Here is a 14,798-nt window from a genome sequence, read left to right as displayed (position 1 = left end):
AAGAATATCGATAAAGAAATATTTTAACAATTGATTTAGAGATTAACTAATTAAGGAATTATAGCTACATATTTAAAATAGCTGAAGATAATGTCCAATTTAACTTCAAAATACAGACGAAATATCATGAAAGATTTCACTTTTTCCAACACGGCGAAGTATTTATTAGAAGGCGATACAATCCGCAGCGTCTATTTAATTAGAGCTGTCAAATGTTTTTACACCCGATCCATATCGAAACAAAGAGCTATAGTTATATGAATATTTTGGTACACAAGCTACAACAGATGTTCGTTCCTATTTGGCTCCGGGTTTAAATGACTTGGGATTGACAATACCGGATCTTGCAATCGAAACGTTTATCGATGTTTTTGTTAACTTAGCTTATCGATTGTTTGTATTTCGCATTCGACAGAATGAAAAGTTTTTTTTTAAACTACTCGTAATCAATAGTGACAAGCTTGACACGGTAATCAGAGAAATTAACAAAAAAAACTAATTAGTACTGCGAGTGGGAACATTAAGATTATAATTAATGTTTTCATACGTTTTTAATTAAAAATAACCGTTGACAATAATCGCAGACGTCAAGTAGATTAGATAATGAAGTAATCGATCAATCAAAGACATTTTTTATCGAATTAAACCTATTGAGGTAATCAGGTCGATGACTTTAATAATAAAGGCAATCTAAGACTATAAGAGAATGGTGTACAGAGGTAGTCTTGTGTGACCTTGCGTTAACAAAACAGAGAAGCATAACAACGTCATGTCACATGCGTAGAACGCAACGCATGAATGTAATGGAAAACTATAGATTATCTAAGATTCAGCGATATATTGCAGTTTTCTGAAAATATTAATGGTATTAGCTCCCCAAAGGGACCAAAATTAGGCATTCGGCACCACAGTTATCCGACGAAACGTGTAATTGCTTTCACTTCACACCTGTATTCTGTGTGGTCGTGGTATTGCAGCGGGCGAGCCTCTACCTACTGTTAAACTTGGTGAATACTAACTTATTAGTTCTCATTAGAAGGTTCCAGTCGCCGAGGCCTGCCTCCTCGTACTTGGGTCCTAAGTGATGTTGTTCCTCCAGCAGATAGAGGACTCTGCCTGGCACCGTGCGCGCCGCGTCACCCACACCGTCAGTCCATTGAATGATTACCGAACGACGTCTTTCTTTTATTTCATTCAGAGTTGGTAAAGCAGGGAGTCCTACGAAAAGAAACAGAATTGGAAAATCGACAGAATTTTGACTGACTAGTCGGCAATAACATATCATCAATTTGTGGCAATAAAGAAAATCAGAAGTACTTAAATATCGTTAAGCAATAACCTAAAAGCCTTATAGTGTCGTGTAGCGTTAAAATTTGAACTTGAATCTTTTATTGTAGACATAGATTACGAAGCAAGCATAAATAATAAGTGCCTTTCTCCTACGGTGGTCCCTAAGACCATATGAACAGAATGCTAATGATACCTGCTAATGTAAGGAGATCAATTGGTTCGCTGCAAGTAGAGCTGCAGCCATGTCTACAGCATCGCTCGATGCCGTCACACTGCGCGTCACTGTTGCACGCCTCTATGCAGGAAGCCACCCAACGAGGATGGTCTGTGCTCGGACACGTGCCTGGCTTCCTCTCTTGTGATCGACATGTTGAGCGACACTGAAAAAAGACTCAATCATCACATGTGTTTCACACTAGCTGTTCCCGTGCGGCTTCATCCGCATGAAATTATAAAGACTTTATTTTGGTTATGAGATCTATGAAAATTTTCAATTGTCATAATTCAAATGCACAAATGACAACCATGGTAACTTTGCTTCCTTGATGTTGGTAGCTTGTAGTTTATGGTCCCTTTCCCCAAATGAATGTTTTTCCAATTTCGAGTAGAGTAGAGGACTGTTTTCTATGAGTATTTTAACTAAATGTATACGCAAAGTGCTCTTCTAAGAATATTCTCAATATGACGTCCTCACATCTAGTGGATACTTGAAAACCTTTATGTTGTCTCGTTAATATGCTTACCAATTGGTATTAAAAATGCCTAGTAATCGTTTATTTTACTATTGCAAGACAAATTACCAGGATCATTGTAAAACGACTAAGTAGAGATAATATTATTGTTGTGTCATACTCAACCGTTATCATAATACAATTTTTTGAGTGTATTTTGTTATACAATATTTTTAATATATCAAGAGAGCGGATTGATTAAATTCAGAAAAACGTGAATGGTTAACAAATTTAATGTTTATAATTTTAATTTTGTTGTAATTGGGTGTTTCTTATTGAGCTAATCTGTCCAAAGGGAGGCCCAAAAGCATACAAAGAATTATTTGGATCTATTTCCTTGAAATTCCTTGCATGCTTATCATTTACAACTCTTTAGAGAAATGCAATAATATCATGATATAATAATAAGACTTCCAATTGAACCATACCCTTTTAACGAAGTTGCAACAAAGACTTTACCATTTAAGATGTTTAGATTGTATGATTGAAATACAAGGAGTCATTCATACGCGTCCGTTACTTCGGTTTCATTTGACTAACTTAATTAGCGTTTGTATATCGAGTTTGAAATGAATTGTTAACTTGATGATTCATAACCCACTTATTTCTTTGGTGTTTTGTCTACATTCACATAGACTTGCAAAAACATTTAATTCTTTACTGTTCTGTTTATTGAGACATTGAATTGTAAGGGCTCATACAATTTTGTGTAGTAATTAACTTGGTCATAATCAACTTGAACACATTTCACTCATGATGAAATCCTCCTTTATGGACATCAGAAGGCAGGAAAGAGTCGATTTAGTCTCTGATCTCTCTGTTCTGTTTCCTACAATTATGATTGGTTACCTGTAGCAATACCTTATTTCTACTTTATATATGATTTTTTCTTACAAGACAAATGATTTGAGATATTAAATTTTTCTTTTCGCATTTCTCGAAATGCACTTATCAAATTTTTCGATTTTAGTTAGTGCATCTCGAGTTTCAAAGATACGTTGCAAATCAAACTTCCTCAATTCAGAAGAAGAAATCATTTTACAGAGAAATTTGGGCATAACTAAGTGATTTCCTATATTAAAATCATTAAGGTGCAGGATTATGAAATGCCAACCTTTAAAAATCCCGGAAATTAAAGGTTTAAGGAAAGAGATGATGGATTGCATGAAAGGTGACATGATCAAGAAGGAAGTGATGACTGAGATGACATATGATAGAGTTTTTGGAGGACGAAAACTTGTTACACCAACCCTACAGGAGTAGGGTAAAGTAATACGACAAAGATTATTTATAATTTTACCTGAACCTTATCTTCCTTTCTTGCATCGTAGCAAACTAAATCACACCTCGTCTTTGATAACGGATCCGTTTGCAACCTTGAATATCTTCTAACTTTTGATAGAATCATCGGAGTAAGGCATAATAATACTAAAATAATCTTAGCTCTCATGTTGATAGTCGTAAAATTTTATGATATTTCAAATTATAAGTTTCTGAGTTATGTTTTTCTGTAGCCTGTAAAAAATAATAGTTATTCAATACTTAATAAATGGTAATAAATCCTTTGTGAAATAATGCAAATCTTACAAACGACTTGGCATAATATTTGTGGTGATTACTTGTGAAGCTATTAAAGTCGAATCGTCTGTAGGCGGGCCTATGTTACAAATTATTGTTTTACGAGTTCATTGATGCAAGAAATATTATTGGGTGATCTGCGGTATCTATAAAAGGAAATTAATATTATATGTTCTAAGTGATTCCTAATTCACTAGGACAGATTTTGTCAACATTTTTTGTAGAATTTTGTAACAAGAGAGATTTTCTTCTAGTTTTTTCATACCATGGTTAGAATTTATATTCCCAGTTAACTATTGTCTATGAATTGATTACGATTAAAACAATTGATGAGGATTTGATTAATTTATCAAGATAATAGTTTTTTTGAAAATCTTGAGCTTGATGTTTCAGACACTTAATTAACATAGAATTAACTTGAAACTTGAAATCCAGCAGCGGTGTTTTCCGTTGCGCAGTTTAATCTATTCTCAAAGGATCGATTGCTTCTATTGATTGCATCGGTTCAATCAGAAACATCACACAATAGTTGGACAGAAATAAAAATATTTAACATTATCTTATATATGAATATTTACTGAAAAAAATCAATAAAAGCACAAGATCACTTACGTTGTCATGAAAAAAACACTTAATGTCAATCATTTGTTTCCCATTAAATTAAAATCAAAGTAAACTTTGGAACTTAACATTTTGACAAGGATGTCATTGACCCCGCGAGCTTAGACGGGAAATAAACAAAAACTTGAGGAAGTGTGGACGTGTGTCCGATGTGACATGCGCGGTAATACTGAATACTGACCACTTGCATGCCTGCGCGCATCGCTAACTATTCGTGCCTTGGCTTCATTAGACATTGTCGATGCTTCACTTGTATGGACGGAAGGTTGCTTTTACCCGGACTGTTTCCTAATTAAAAAATGAACGCCGTCTTCCTGTTGCATTCGATGTGTACGCTTTTCAACTGTTTACTAGCGTTGCATTCTTGCTGCGCCTGCGCATTATTATAGGAGAAAGTATTTAATTGCTAGTGCTCTTAATTAATTAATTTTTCAATCGGTGGAAGCTTGATAATGGATTTTATAGACATTATAAAGTAGGTAATCCATAAACGACAAAATTAACTAATTTAAATTTGATGTTATAAAAATCCAATAACTGTCCTATTTAGCGGTACTCGCAGGTCTACTATATTCATTTCCTTTTGGAGTGTTATATAACAGTAGAATAATGGTACTCAAGTGAAGATTGTACTGTTTTTGTTGAAACCCAAGATTCATATAATTTACAGGAATAGTCTATTACATCTACACGACAGTTGAATGAAGATGGGGTATTCAGAATTTAGAACTCATGCGTAAAATCTCCAGAAATGATGACTACTATGAGAATATTACATGTTACTGTAAAAAAGAAAACAATCATGGATTCAAAAGGGGTAAAGTGCAAGATATGCAATAAGTCAATAGGGATAGATTTAATTTGTGCGGACAGCAAGTGGCACATTAATTAAGCTCTCGAAGGGCATCCGACGCAGCAATCAACCGGTCATTGAATCCTTAGCCTCTTTGTGCCATCTTGTCTGTTTTGTTAACCTTACTTGTCGCTTTTTATTCGCAATGTGAGTGTGAATATTTTTATAATTGTTCCTGGAATTGATGTGAGACTTAATTTGACGTAAATTATTGTAATCATGTTCTTCATTTAAGGATATTTTCACTAACGAATTTAAGCAGTTAAAATGTATACATTGCTAACTTTATGGTACAAACGTTTCGTGTTTTAATATAACATTTTATACGGGGAGTATCACCTGTAGATTTTCAACTAGGCATTACGTACTGATTACATAGACACTATAATTGTATGCTGGACAGCAATGACAGTTTATCCATACTTTGTTTTAAGAGCCAATAGCCTAATGGTTTGGGGTAGGGACTACCGATCTTGCGGTCGAGAATTCGAATCCCGCCATTCAACTATTGTGAACCGTATTCTAGCATAAGCATAGAGCTTAGTTGGAATAATTAAAGAAAATATTAGTAAATTAATAAAAATCTACTAATGTTCTTAGAAAAAAATTAGAAATTTCTATCGACAGTGGGCTAATTTACAAGTTATTTTAAAGTCATACTGTTTTAATGTTTTATGTTCACTTTCATATTATGTGCATAGGAATAACGATAAAGTGTGTTTACAATGCACGATGTAACTCGATATATCCGTCACAGTTCGTGTGAGGTGGTCTGGTTTCAGCGCATTCGGTTGCAAAACTCACTTAGATATGTGAGACATGCGAAACAAATGAATGTTAGGGACAAATACATTAAAGTATACGTTCAAAATACTTTAAACACACGTACACATATAGAGGAAGTTTGAGAGTAGCTCCAGTGGGAGAGAAAGAAAAGAGTAAAAGGTTAGCTTGGTATAGTTGTTTTGAGGAGGTATGAATGTCATGTAACAAGGAGAACGTTAGTTATGAGTGTGGAGGTACAGCGGTACAGGTAGACCTAGAAAGAGATGGATGGATTGAGTGAACGGAGATATCATCAAAAAGGGAGTGATGACTGAGATGACGTATGGTAGTTATGTAGAGGACAAAAACCTGTTATGCCACTTTACATAATCTATAATAAGCTATAGAGGGAAATGTTTGTACTCGAAGCAGGAAAAAATCAATTAAACATCTAAAGATTATACGATATTTTTATTGTTTTTATTTTTTTCATTAACAATAATCATAAATCTTTGCTGTCATGACTGGTGTCACAAATAACTTATAATAAAAATACTGCCATAGATAAAAATCTTAGTATAGGTTCACATACTAACCTAAACAAGATGATTCAAATGAAGACAGGGTGAGGTATTCAAAAATAGGTCTATGAGTTATACTGAAGCCGTTTTAAATACGACAATAATTGTTATCTCTGTTTTTTCAAAGTGATTGATAGGGATGTCAATTTTGTCGTATTACTGTGTTTACGTCAATGAGGCTTCATCTTTACGGAGGTTACTTAATCTGTATACCTATACATAGGTCTACTTTCTAAATGGCTTTGGCGATTTAATGTTGTTATAACTATTACTTCTTAGCAGTAGTAGTAGCAACGGTAGTAGTTCCACCACCGCCCGCTGTAGTGGCGGCGGCACCAGTAGGAGCTGCGGGTAACGGTGTACTGTTACGTGACGCCCAGGGATTCAGATTCATAAACCACGAACCATTCCTGTTGGATACAGTAACACCCATGCCGGTGTTTGGTGCTGGAAATAAATTTAAAACGTAATTATCTATACTAATATTTGTATTTTTTTATGTATTGAATTAATTCAAAAACTACTGGGCAGAGTTTAAAAATTCATTCACTGTTACAAAGGATCTGTGAGTAATTTTTTTTTAATTTCACGCGGGCGAAGTCCCGAGCAACACCTAGTCCATAGATAAATATCAATCCTGAAATCTGAATAAATTAATTCAGATCAAAGATAAAAAGCCATGTTAATAGAATGGAAAGTCCTACCATGGCTTGGATATTCAGGAATAATGCGAAAGCGGAGATGGCTTGTTAAAGGAAGCCTTTTGTTCAGCAAATAAATTTTAATTCCGAGACATTCTAAGACGAAGGCTTCAGATAAAGCAAGCATCAAGCAACGAAAAGTGTAATTTGTGATCAAGGCACAACAAAATTGAAAATTTAAGGAAGAGTTCAGGTCGAAAATTCGGTGGACTTACGTATTTCAAAGTTTAGAGGAGGGAAGTTGTTTATCGGTCTTCTCGTGGAAGGTCTTGCCGTAGGGCAGCCGGCGCAGACATCGAAGAAGTCAAACATATCCTCTGTGCTGGTGCTCGTCGTTGTGCTCACGTCATCATAGTCATCATCGCAGAACATGTCACACCAGAACAAACCGCCGAACATTGGCTAGATAATATTTAAAATTGAAGATCAAATTCTAGAAAACTCCAGAAGTTAAAGAAATGTTAACAAAGGCATCACCTTATTTAAGATCTTTATAGTTAAAAGATAAATAGGATAAGTATAAACAAGGAGTAAGATATGATGTCATTCGAGAATACCATTTGGAACTAGAATTGGAAGGCATAGTCCAGTTAAGGTACCAACTAGTTTGTGAACAACTAAAATGACATTGCGTTATTTAAAAATGGCTGCGCTAAGATTTGATAATGTGAAACTTCTATATGGTGACTATAAATTATGACAATATGTCAAATAATCACAAACCTTGCCCACTGCATGGTTAAAATTCACTAATAACACCAGCAAGTATAAGCACGTCCTCACAACACTCATGTTTGTTGTTGTAATATGAAAACCATTCAGGCAGTTCCTTTCATACTTATAATAACGCTGCCTTTACGCAAGCTGGACGAATTACCAATAGGTGCTTTGTCAAAGACTATAAGTTCTTCAGAAAGGATTGTTAACAAAAATGGACATTAATATCTGATCAGAGAAGTAGGTACACATTTATATTTTAAAGCCTTCTGGTTGATTTCCTCATTGGTTCTGCTTCTATCGAATAAAATATAAATCTACCCAAAAATGTTTTTACGTTTTTCCAACCAACACAGTGAATCTAAAATAAGTTTCGGTGAGATTTTGGTTAACCTCAGATACTATGACTATCAAGGCTAGTGCTAAAAGATTTAAACGTTATTACTTAATTAAAAGCGAATATTTAAACAAACCAACATTGGATTTAATTTAATTATATCCGCAAATACTTACTCATTATTGTTCAGTGTTTCAAATAATCGTCCCTTAATACCTAACTTAAATTCTAGCGATCTTTTAATCTTTGACAAAAGTCCTTCAATTGTTTGTTAGAAATTATAATGTGGAACAGGCGTTTGTTTACTTGAAGATATTTAATGTTACTTGTGCATTGTAGTTCTGCAGTGTTTGGACACGGTCAACTTTGAATGTCAACTCATACGTGTGTGTAACAGACTTGTGTCTCATTGTATAGGATGCAGACGTACGGTCTTCGGAATACTAATTATTCTAAAGAACAATGTCCCTGAGCTATGAATTCTTGAACACACTACATATTGTTTCCACTTAATGTTAGTTTTGAAATATGAATTGTAATTTGGTATAAAAATGTACTTATGCAAATTTTCTTGTAAACTAACCATATAACAGCAAGGTTCTTAACACATTTTATGGTATGATTTGTCACTTTGTTAACTTGTAAGAAAGATCATCCAAGTTATTTTAATATTGATTACGTATGCTTAAAAAAATGCGATATTGTTGATTTAGTAATAATCCATGAATTTTAAATGAAATGATAATATTTTTGTCGCTATTTAATAACGTGCATAATAAATTGAAGCCAATCGACCTGTCATGGTCCGAGACAAAACGCATAGCCTAAGACAGAGCGAGCTGGCGGCGTACTGTGGACATAGGAAAAGAAGAGAGAGAGAATAAAAATTATCTCATTATGTATACTCCATATAAAAAAATATTTACATTGATCTGAAATATGAATTCAACATCTTACAATTTGAAATACAATTATTTTATTCTATTTTCACACATATACGTTTTAATAGCATTCAATCATTTTAGAAAACAAGCAAAATACGTATGTACTTAATTACATCAATTATCGCGTTTAAAATTGTAATAAACACTCAAAGACTTGAATTAAATGAATATTGTGAAAAAAATCTTATAATTTATGTTTCTGAATACGACCGCAACTTTACAATCACAGTTGAATAATATTTATAAACATTTAATTAGTATTGTAAGCAATTCCGGGTCGTTTTATAGTCTTGCTACCAGCCTCTACTAGTATCGGTGAATAGTTGTATTTAGCCGGAGTCGACGAACACTCATTGTGTGGTATAGGGAACACGTATTTTATATCCACGTCATATCTGAAAAATGAACGTTTCTCATTAGAATACATCAGTCAACACATGAAAGTAGAATGTCCTGGTTTATTTAAAATATTTCGCTCACATTTTTTTTTATACTAGCTTCCGCCCGTGACTCGGTCCGAATAGAATTTTTAAAAAATGAGTGGCCTATGTCTTCCAGATTATATTCTATATCTATGCCAAATTTCATCGAGATCCGTTAATTCGTTTAGGTTTAAAACTCTAATAAACATCTATCCATCCATCCATCTAAACTTTCGCATTTATAATATTCATATAATAAGATCGATACAATCAGAAGTATGATTTACTTATATAGATTTGTGGAAATAAGTATAGGTTAAAATTTTCTAGTCAAAAAAGTATAGTTCTCTTTCCCTATCTTCTATTTTCTTAACTAAATTTAATATACACTACTATGTTGCTTAGAACATTCTTTTGTTTTCTCTATTATCGAAATAACAATATAATTACCTTGGAAGTTTATCCCTTAAGTATGCCATCACATTCTTAGGCAGAGTTGTCTTTCTGGACAAAACAAATGCACTCAAGTACCGCGCGCCCTCTCTCTGCTCCGCGCAATGCAGTAACAACGCCCAGGTTTTGTACTCCGTATCCAGTACGTATGTGTTGTAAATGCCATCATCTATGAGGAATAAGAAATGTTATACAATTAATGTTCTAAAGTATATAAGTATCTAAGTTCCTAAGTCTAAGTATATAAAGTTCCTAAAAATTTTTTTTATACAATAAGGTGGCAAACGAGCAAACTGCGACCTAAATCCGCCAAAATGGCGAAGCGACCGCTACCCATAGACATTCGCAATTGCAGATGCGTTGCCTACCCTAAATCGGCGAAGGAGGAGACGCACTTAAAATGGATATTTCCCCTTCCTATGCGTCCCCTCCACCGTCAAAGCCACTTTTCCATCCAAACCTTTCCTTGTAAGAAAAGGGTGGAACGGAAAGGGGCCTAAAATTAGGCCTCCGGCACCACACTCATCAGATGAAACGCGGAATTGCTCCCGTTTCACGCCTGTCTAGTCCAACAACGACTACTTCTAATAGGAGTCTTATCTAAACTAATCAATTTTATTTTTAAAGTGGTTTTGAAAATTAAATACGTAACAAAACGGCCGTGTAGCTTTAGTTACTTAAGTTAAGCATATATCAAAGTAACCAATACTTAAGACATAAATAATTGTACAATATATTAAAACTAGTTTCAAAAACTACAAGCTAAAACATTATCGCATTACATGAACACCCCGTCCTCCACCCACTTTGTATCAATCAGGTGCGTAATGTAAGACATTTTTTTATCGTAATTGAAATCGATTGTATAAAGGAAATATATTTCCTCTAGTGTATTAAGAATGGGCGAGCCATTAGGCAAGGCGTGTTTGCCTCACATCCAATTCATGCTTTTTTCGCTACCGTCGGAATTTAGGAAAGCCTATATTGTAGCAATGGGAATACTAACTAGCAAAAAAGTAATCAAAATAAGTCAGTGTAATGTAATTCATTGTAAAAATTGCATTGAGATAAACGTATTAAAAATTACAATCACTTACTAAAGTATTATCTTACTAGTTTCATGAATGATAAGTAAAAAAGTCTGTTGGACAGATTAAAAAATTAATCAAGAAGGGCAATATAATATCATACAGAAATCACTCGTACAAATAGTAAATACTGCGTAAAGGACCTAGTTAATATTTCTTAACACTGCAATTAATATTGGATTTGCAATTTAACAAACGAAAACTAACGTCTCCGAAGCATTGTTTAGTGAGACCCCATGAATTTAGACCTTTATCTGCTTACATGTGAGTTCAGAATGAGTCCAGTGCGCGGGCTCGTTCAAATCAACTCGCCACGTTATGTTCCCGAGCAAGTTCTCTCCGAGAGGGTCGTCCGCGAACCGATATGTGAAGTTCATAGTCACGCCCGGCGTCCATTCCACTGACCCATCTGAAAAGAGGGATTACAATCGTTATTAATTATTTAAACACAACAATCTAAACACACGCGCGTCAACATTTTGGCAGATCTTAAAAGAGACAATTAACCTGCAGTTTGAACATGATCATCTTCAGTGAGTACTGCTCTCATACAGCTATATGAAAGAGCTTCCTCAGCACTGGCGTAATACTCCACCACGTACCAATCTCCCAGCATCTGAAAATGTCGAAGACAAAGTTGAATATTTATTTATATGCGCCTAATATTTTTAGAAATGAAATATTGCTAAGACTATTTTTGTAGGTGTCACCTAACACGTAGATAGTATGGATGTTATCATAGGCTGACCCAAAATTACTAAAACATAAAATATTCCATCTCAATAAACAGTTAAAAAAAAACAAAATTACAAATTCGTAAGATACAAACTGCACTTGCTAATGTCTCTATTATTGTATTTAAATATAATTTAAAACAGCAAGTTAAAGATAAAAATCTATGCAAACATTATCCGATGTATTTACTATTGTAATATATTCATAACTCTAGCTAATTGAAAGTGAAAACGTACCGCGTATCAGTATATCGGTTAACATTAGCTTCGAAGCATATCGGTTTAACCATAGTTCTATTGTGATATAATAATGTATGCAAATGATTTTATTGAGCTGTCAATTTGAAAGACCCACACTATTGTTGTTTCAAATCAATACTGTGACTTACAATAGACATTTTTAACTCACTTGTGCTGAATTTAAAAGTGAAAACCCGGATACAAAGTTTTCTACAAAGATGTAATTAATAACTTAGATATTATTAATGGAAACAGTAGAAACAAGTAGGTGCCGTTTTTATAGAGGGAAAATATAATGCGGAACACTTAAAGTTAGTTGATATGATGGCCACGGATATTGGTAACACTAGAGGAACGCACACGCGTTGGGATTATTCCCAACCGTCACGCCGCTCTGTCCCCACGCGGGAACAGATGAGAATAAAAAGTTTCATCCGTTCCACCTTTTAGTCCCACTATCACCAATAATGTGACAGACGGAACCGTTAAGAAACAAAATAAGTCCTAACAGTCAATCCGTCGCAAAAGGTGGGACGGATGAAACTTGTAATTCTCATCTGTGGGGACAGAGCGGGGTAATTGTTAGGAATAATCCACGCGTTTTCGGTTGCCGGGAGATGTATGCTATAAAAATATTTGTATGAGCGGAGTTTACACACGTGATAAGGGTATAGTTACCCTAAAATAAGCGACATAAGACACTTTTTGCACTACATTTAAGATTTGCAAACTGTGTCAATTAGTTGTTGAATTTATAGCATGTGACCATGTCAACGCATTCATAAATAAAATTGTAGGTTTTTGACATTTACGATATTAATCTAAAAATAGATGAAAGTAAATGAAAGAAACGTAGTGTGAAGATAAAACTTTCTCTACATTTTTATAGAATTACTGATAATTATTTTTAATTACCATATTAAAAATAAGAATGAGTCCCACGGCCGTGTTAAATATTTACTTGTTTAAGTGGAAATTGGGATGGTCAAGATTGAAAATTAGAACCTATGGATGACGCTACTGTCGGAAACTTATTACAAGTGATTAATGACTTGTAATGGTCGTATACAAAACTATTTATTTGTTTTAGTATTATTTAGTAAATAAATTAAATTAGGGCAAACATCCGATTAGTTAATTTGCACTTAATTACTATGTCTACCACTGAAATGACGTTTTTAACAAACAATATTCTCTCTATTAATAAAAGACTTCAAAAGGAGAGTAAACAGCTACCTAAAAACCTAGCGCGTACCACCTTCGACAGCATCGTTACTTCCTCCAGGTGGGGTCGTGGTCAAGCGCTAGCTTAACAAATATAAAAAAAAGACTGAACAAAAAAGTATTTATGTTTAGTTAAATATTCTCTTGTCAGTTTGTCCACACAAGTAACATTTTATACAATCGTTATCAAATATCCGCCACCTACGCTCAAAGCTCGCTTGCAACAGTTTTAAATATTCTACGTCAATTTACACTACATAAAACTTGTCTAAAAACATATTGTCGTCCTTCTCATCCTCATAGAACCAAAGAGAGACAATGTTTTCTTTTAATACAAGTGTTTTGCAGTGTAAGTCCTCGGTTAATTCGTTACTCATTTTATTATGTTAATTTAAAACATTATTCAACATTTAAAAGAACGTGTCATCTAGATATGATTGTAATTTTTGCATATTTCTAATTTACTTTCATATTTTCGATAGAAATAAAATCTAAAACTTTTACTGGTTATTATAATATAGCGAAACATGAGGTAAATATGTTAGCATTTTTATTGCTAGTTCTAGAAAAATCTATAATTTAATTCAATAGTTATATCGCTAGTCTGTTTATTTTTATAATCTTTAAAATAACTTTATGCTTTTAAAATTTCTAAATATCTATTTTTTAATTTAAAATGGGTAAAGTTAAATATATTACAGTTTTATTTTATAATTCACTAGATTTCGCCCGCGAATTCGTACGCGGTGAGTTACAAAAGCAAAAGCAATCCAACTATTTGTTCTTTCAGAATATAATCAATATCTTCATCGAGATCCGATGAGCGGTTTGTACACTCTAAGAAACATCCGTTCATTTAAGCTTTTGCAATATTATTAGTTCGTAGGATTTATAAACAAAAACTTACCTGTGACAAATCGAAATGCGGAACAGCGCGTACTTCAGGACATTTTCTCTTATTCACAATCCTTGCAAAAGCAACGTGGAATGAAATAACTAAAATACCGAACAAAAACACTATTTTTGCCATAATTCCCTATAAACTCTTACTCAACAACTATTTTTTTAATCTTCTATTTTGTTACGGTAAAATTGACGGTATTTTAAAAAATAGTTTGTAACTTCAAAACGTATTACTCATTCGAGGAATAAAGTGAGACTAACAAAAGGGAATTGTTATCAATATTGTATGGGACATGGTTAATGTGTTGGACGGGACGTTGGTAGCATACCATTATCAGGTATGAATCATTGTTTGTTCTATAATTTTTGTACATCGTTATCCTATCAACAACTTTATAGACATGACTAGCTTTCGCCCGCGTCTCAGTCCGTGTGGAATTTAAAAAATATAAAAGTGAGTAGCCTATATGTTCTTCCATATTATCCTCTACGTTCATGTCAAATTTCATCGAGATCAGTTCAACCGTTTAGGCTACAAACTCTAACAAACATCCATCCATCTAAACTTTCGCATATACAATATTAGTAAGATTAACATGAGAAATATATATTTTGG

The 14,798-nt window shown here is 33.8% G+C and overlaps 3 protein-coding genes across 4 annotated transcripts in view; all 3 read right to left on the bottom strand.

Moving 5' to 3' along the window:
• The window catches only part of LOC106106326 (anosmin-1), an 8,297-nt gene extending 3,893 nt beyond the window's left edge, over positions 1 to 4,404 (bottom strand). The window contains exons 1-4 of one of the 2 annotated variants that reach the window (XM_013286900.1): positions 4,212 to 4,404; positions 3,322 to 3,536; positions 1,484 to 1,670; positions 1,020 to 1,218 (exon numbers count right to left, since the gene is read on the bottom strand). In XM_013286900.1, coding sequence (XP_013142354.1) covers positions 1,020 to 1,218; positions 1,484 to 1,670; positions 3,322 to 3,471 — 536 coding nt within the window. In that variant the 5' untranslated portion in view covers positions 3,472 to 3,536; positions 4,212 to 4,404. Of the gene's footprint in view, positions 1 to 1,019; positions 1,219 to 1,483; positions 1,671 to 3,321; positions 3,537 to 3,640; positions 3,722 to 4,211 lie in introns of those variants that run through there. The other variant, XM_013286899.1, reaches the window with a different exon arrangement.
• Positions 4,405 to 6,542: 2,138 nt separating this feature from the next.
• LOC106106238 lies at positions 6,543 to 8,241 on the bottom strand. Its single transcript, XM_013286788.1, has 3 exons — positions 7,844 to 8,241; positions 7,336 to 7,522; positions 6,543 to 6,866 (listed from the first exon to the last, which is right to left on the bottom strand). Exons 1-3 carry the CDS (start codon positions 7,910 to 7,912, stop codon positions 6,688 to 6,690), a joined length of 435 nt encoding a protein of 144 aa, XP_013142242.1. The 5' UTR covers positions 7,913 to 8,241; the 3' UTR covers positions 6,543 to 6,687.
• An 814-nt stretch (positions 8,242 to 9,055) lies between these two features.
• Positions 9,056 to 14,440, bottom strand: LOC106106228 (lopap). The gene is made up of 5 exons (XM_013286777.1): positions 14,187 to 14,440; positions 11,589 to 11,697; positions 11,344 to 11,490; positions 9,991 to 10,162; positions 9,056 to 9,513 (listed from the first exon to the last, which is right to left on the bottom strand). The coding sequence occupies exons 1-5, from the start codon at positions 14,307 to 14,309 to the stop codon at positions 9,369 to 9,371; spliced, it is 696 nt and encodes a 231-aa protein (XP_013142231.1). The 5' UTR covers positions 14,310 to 14,440; the 3' UTR covers positions 9,056 to 9,368.
• Between the last annotated feature and the right edge of the window lie 358 nt (positions 14,441 to 14,798).

The sequence above is a fragment of the Papilio polytes genome, unplaced genomic scaffold (genome assembly GCF_000836215.1).
Source record: "Papilio polytes unplaced genomic scaffold, Ppol_1.0 DF822289.1, whole genome shotgun sequence".
Lineage (NCBI taxonomy): Eukaryota > Metazoa > Arthropoda > Insecta > Lepidoptera > Papilionidae > Papilio > Papilio polytes.
This window is presented reverse-complemented; position numbering and strand designations above follow the sequence as displayed.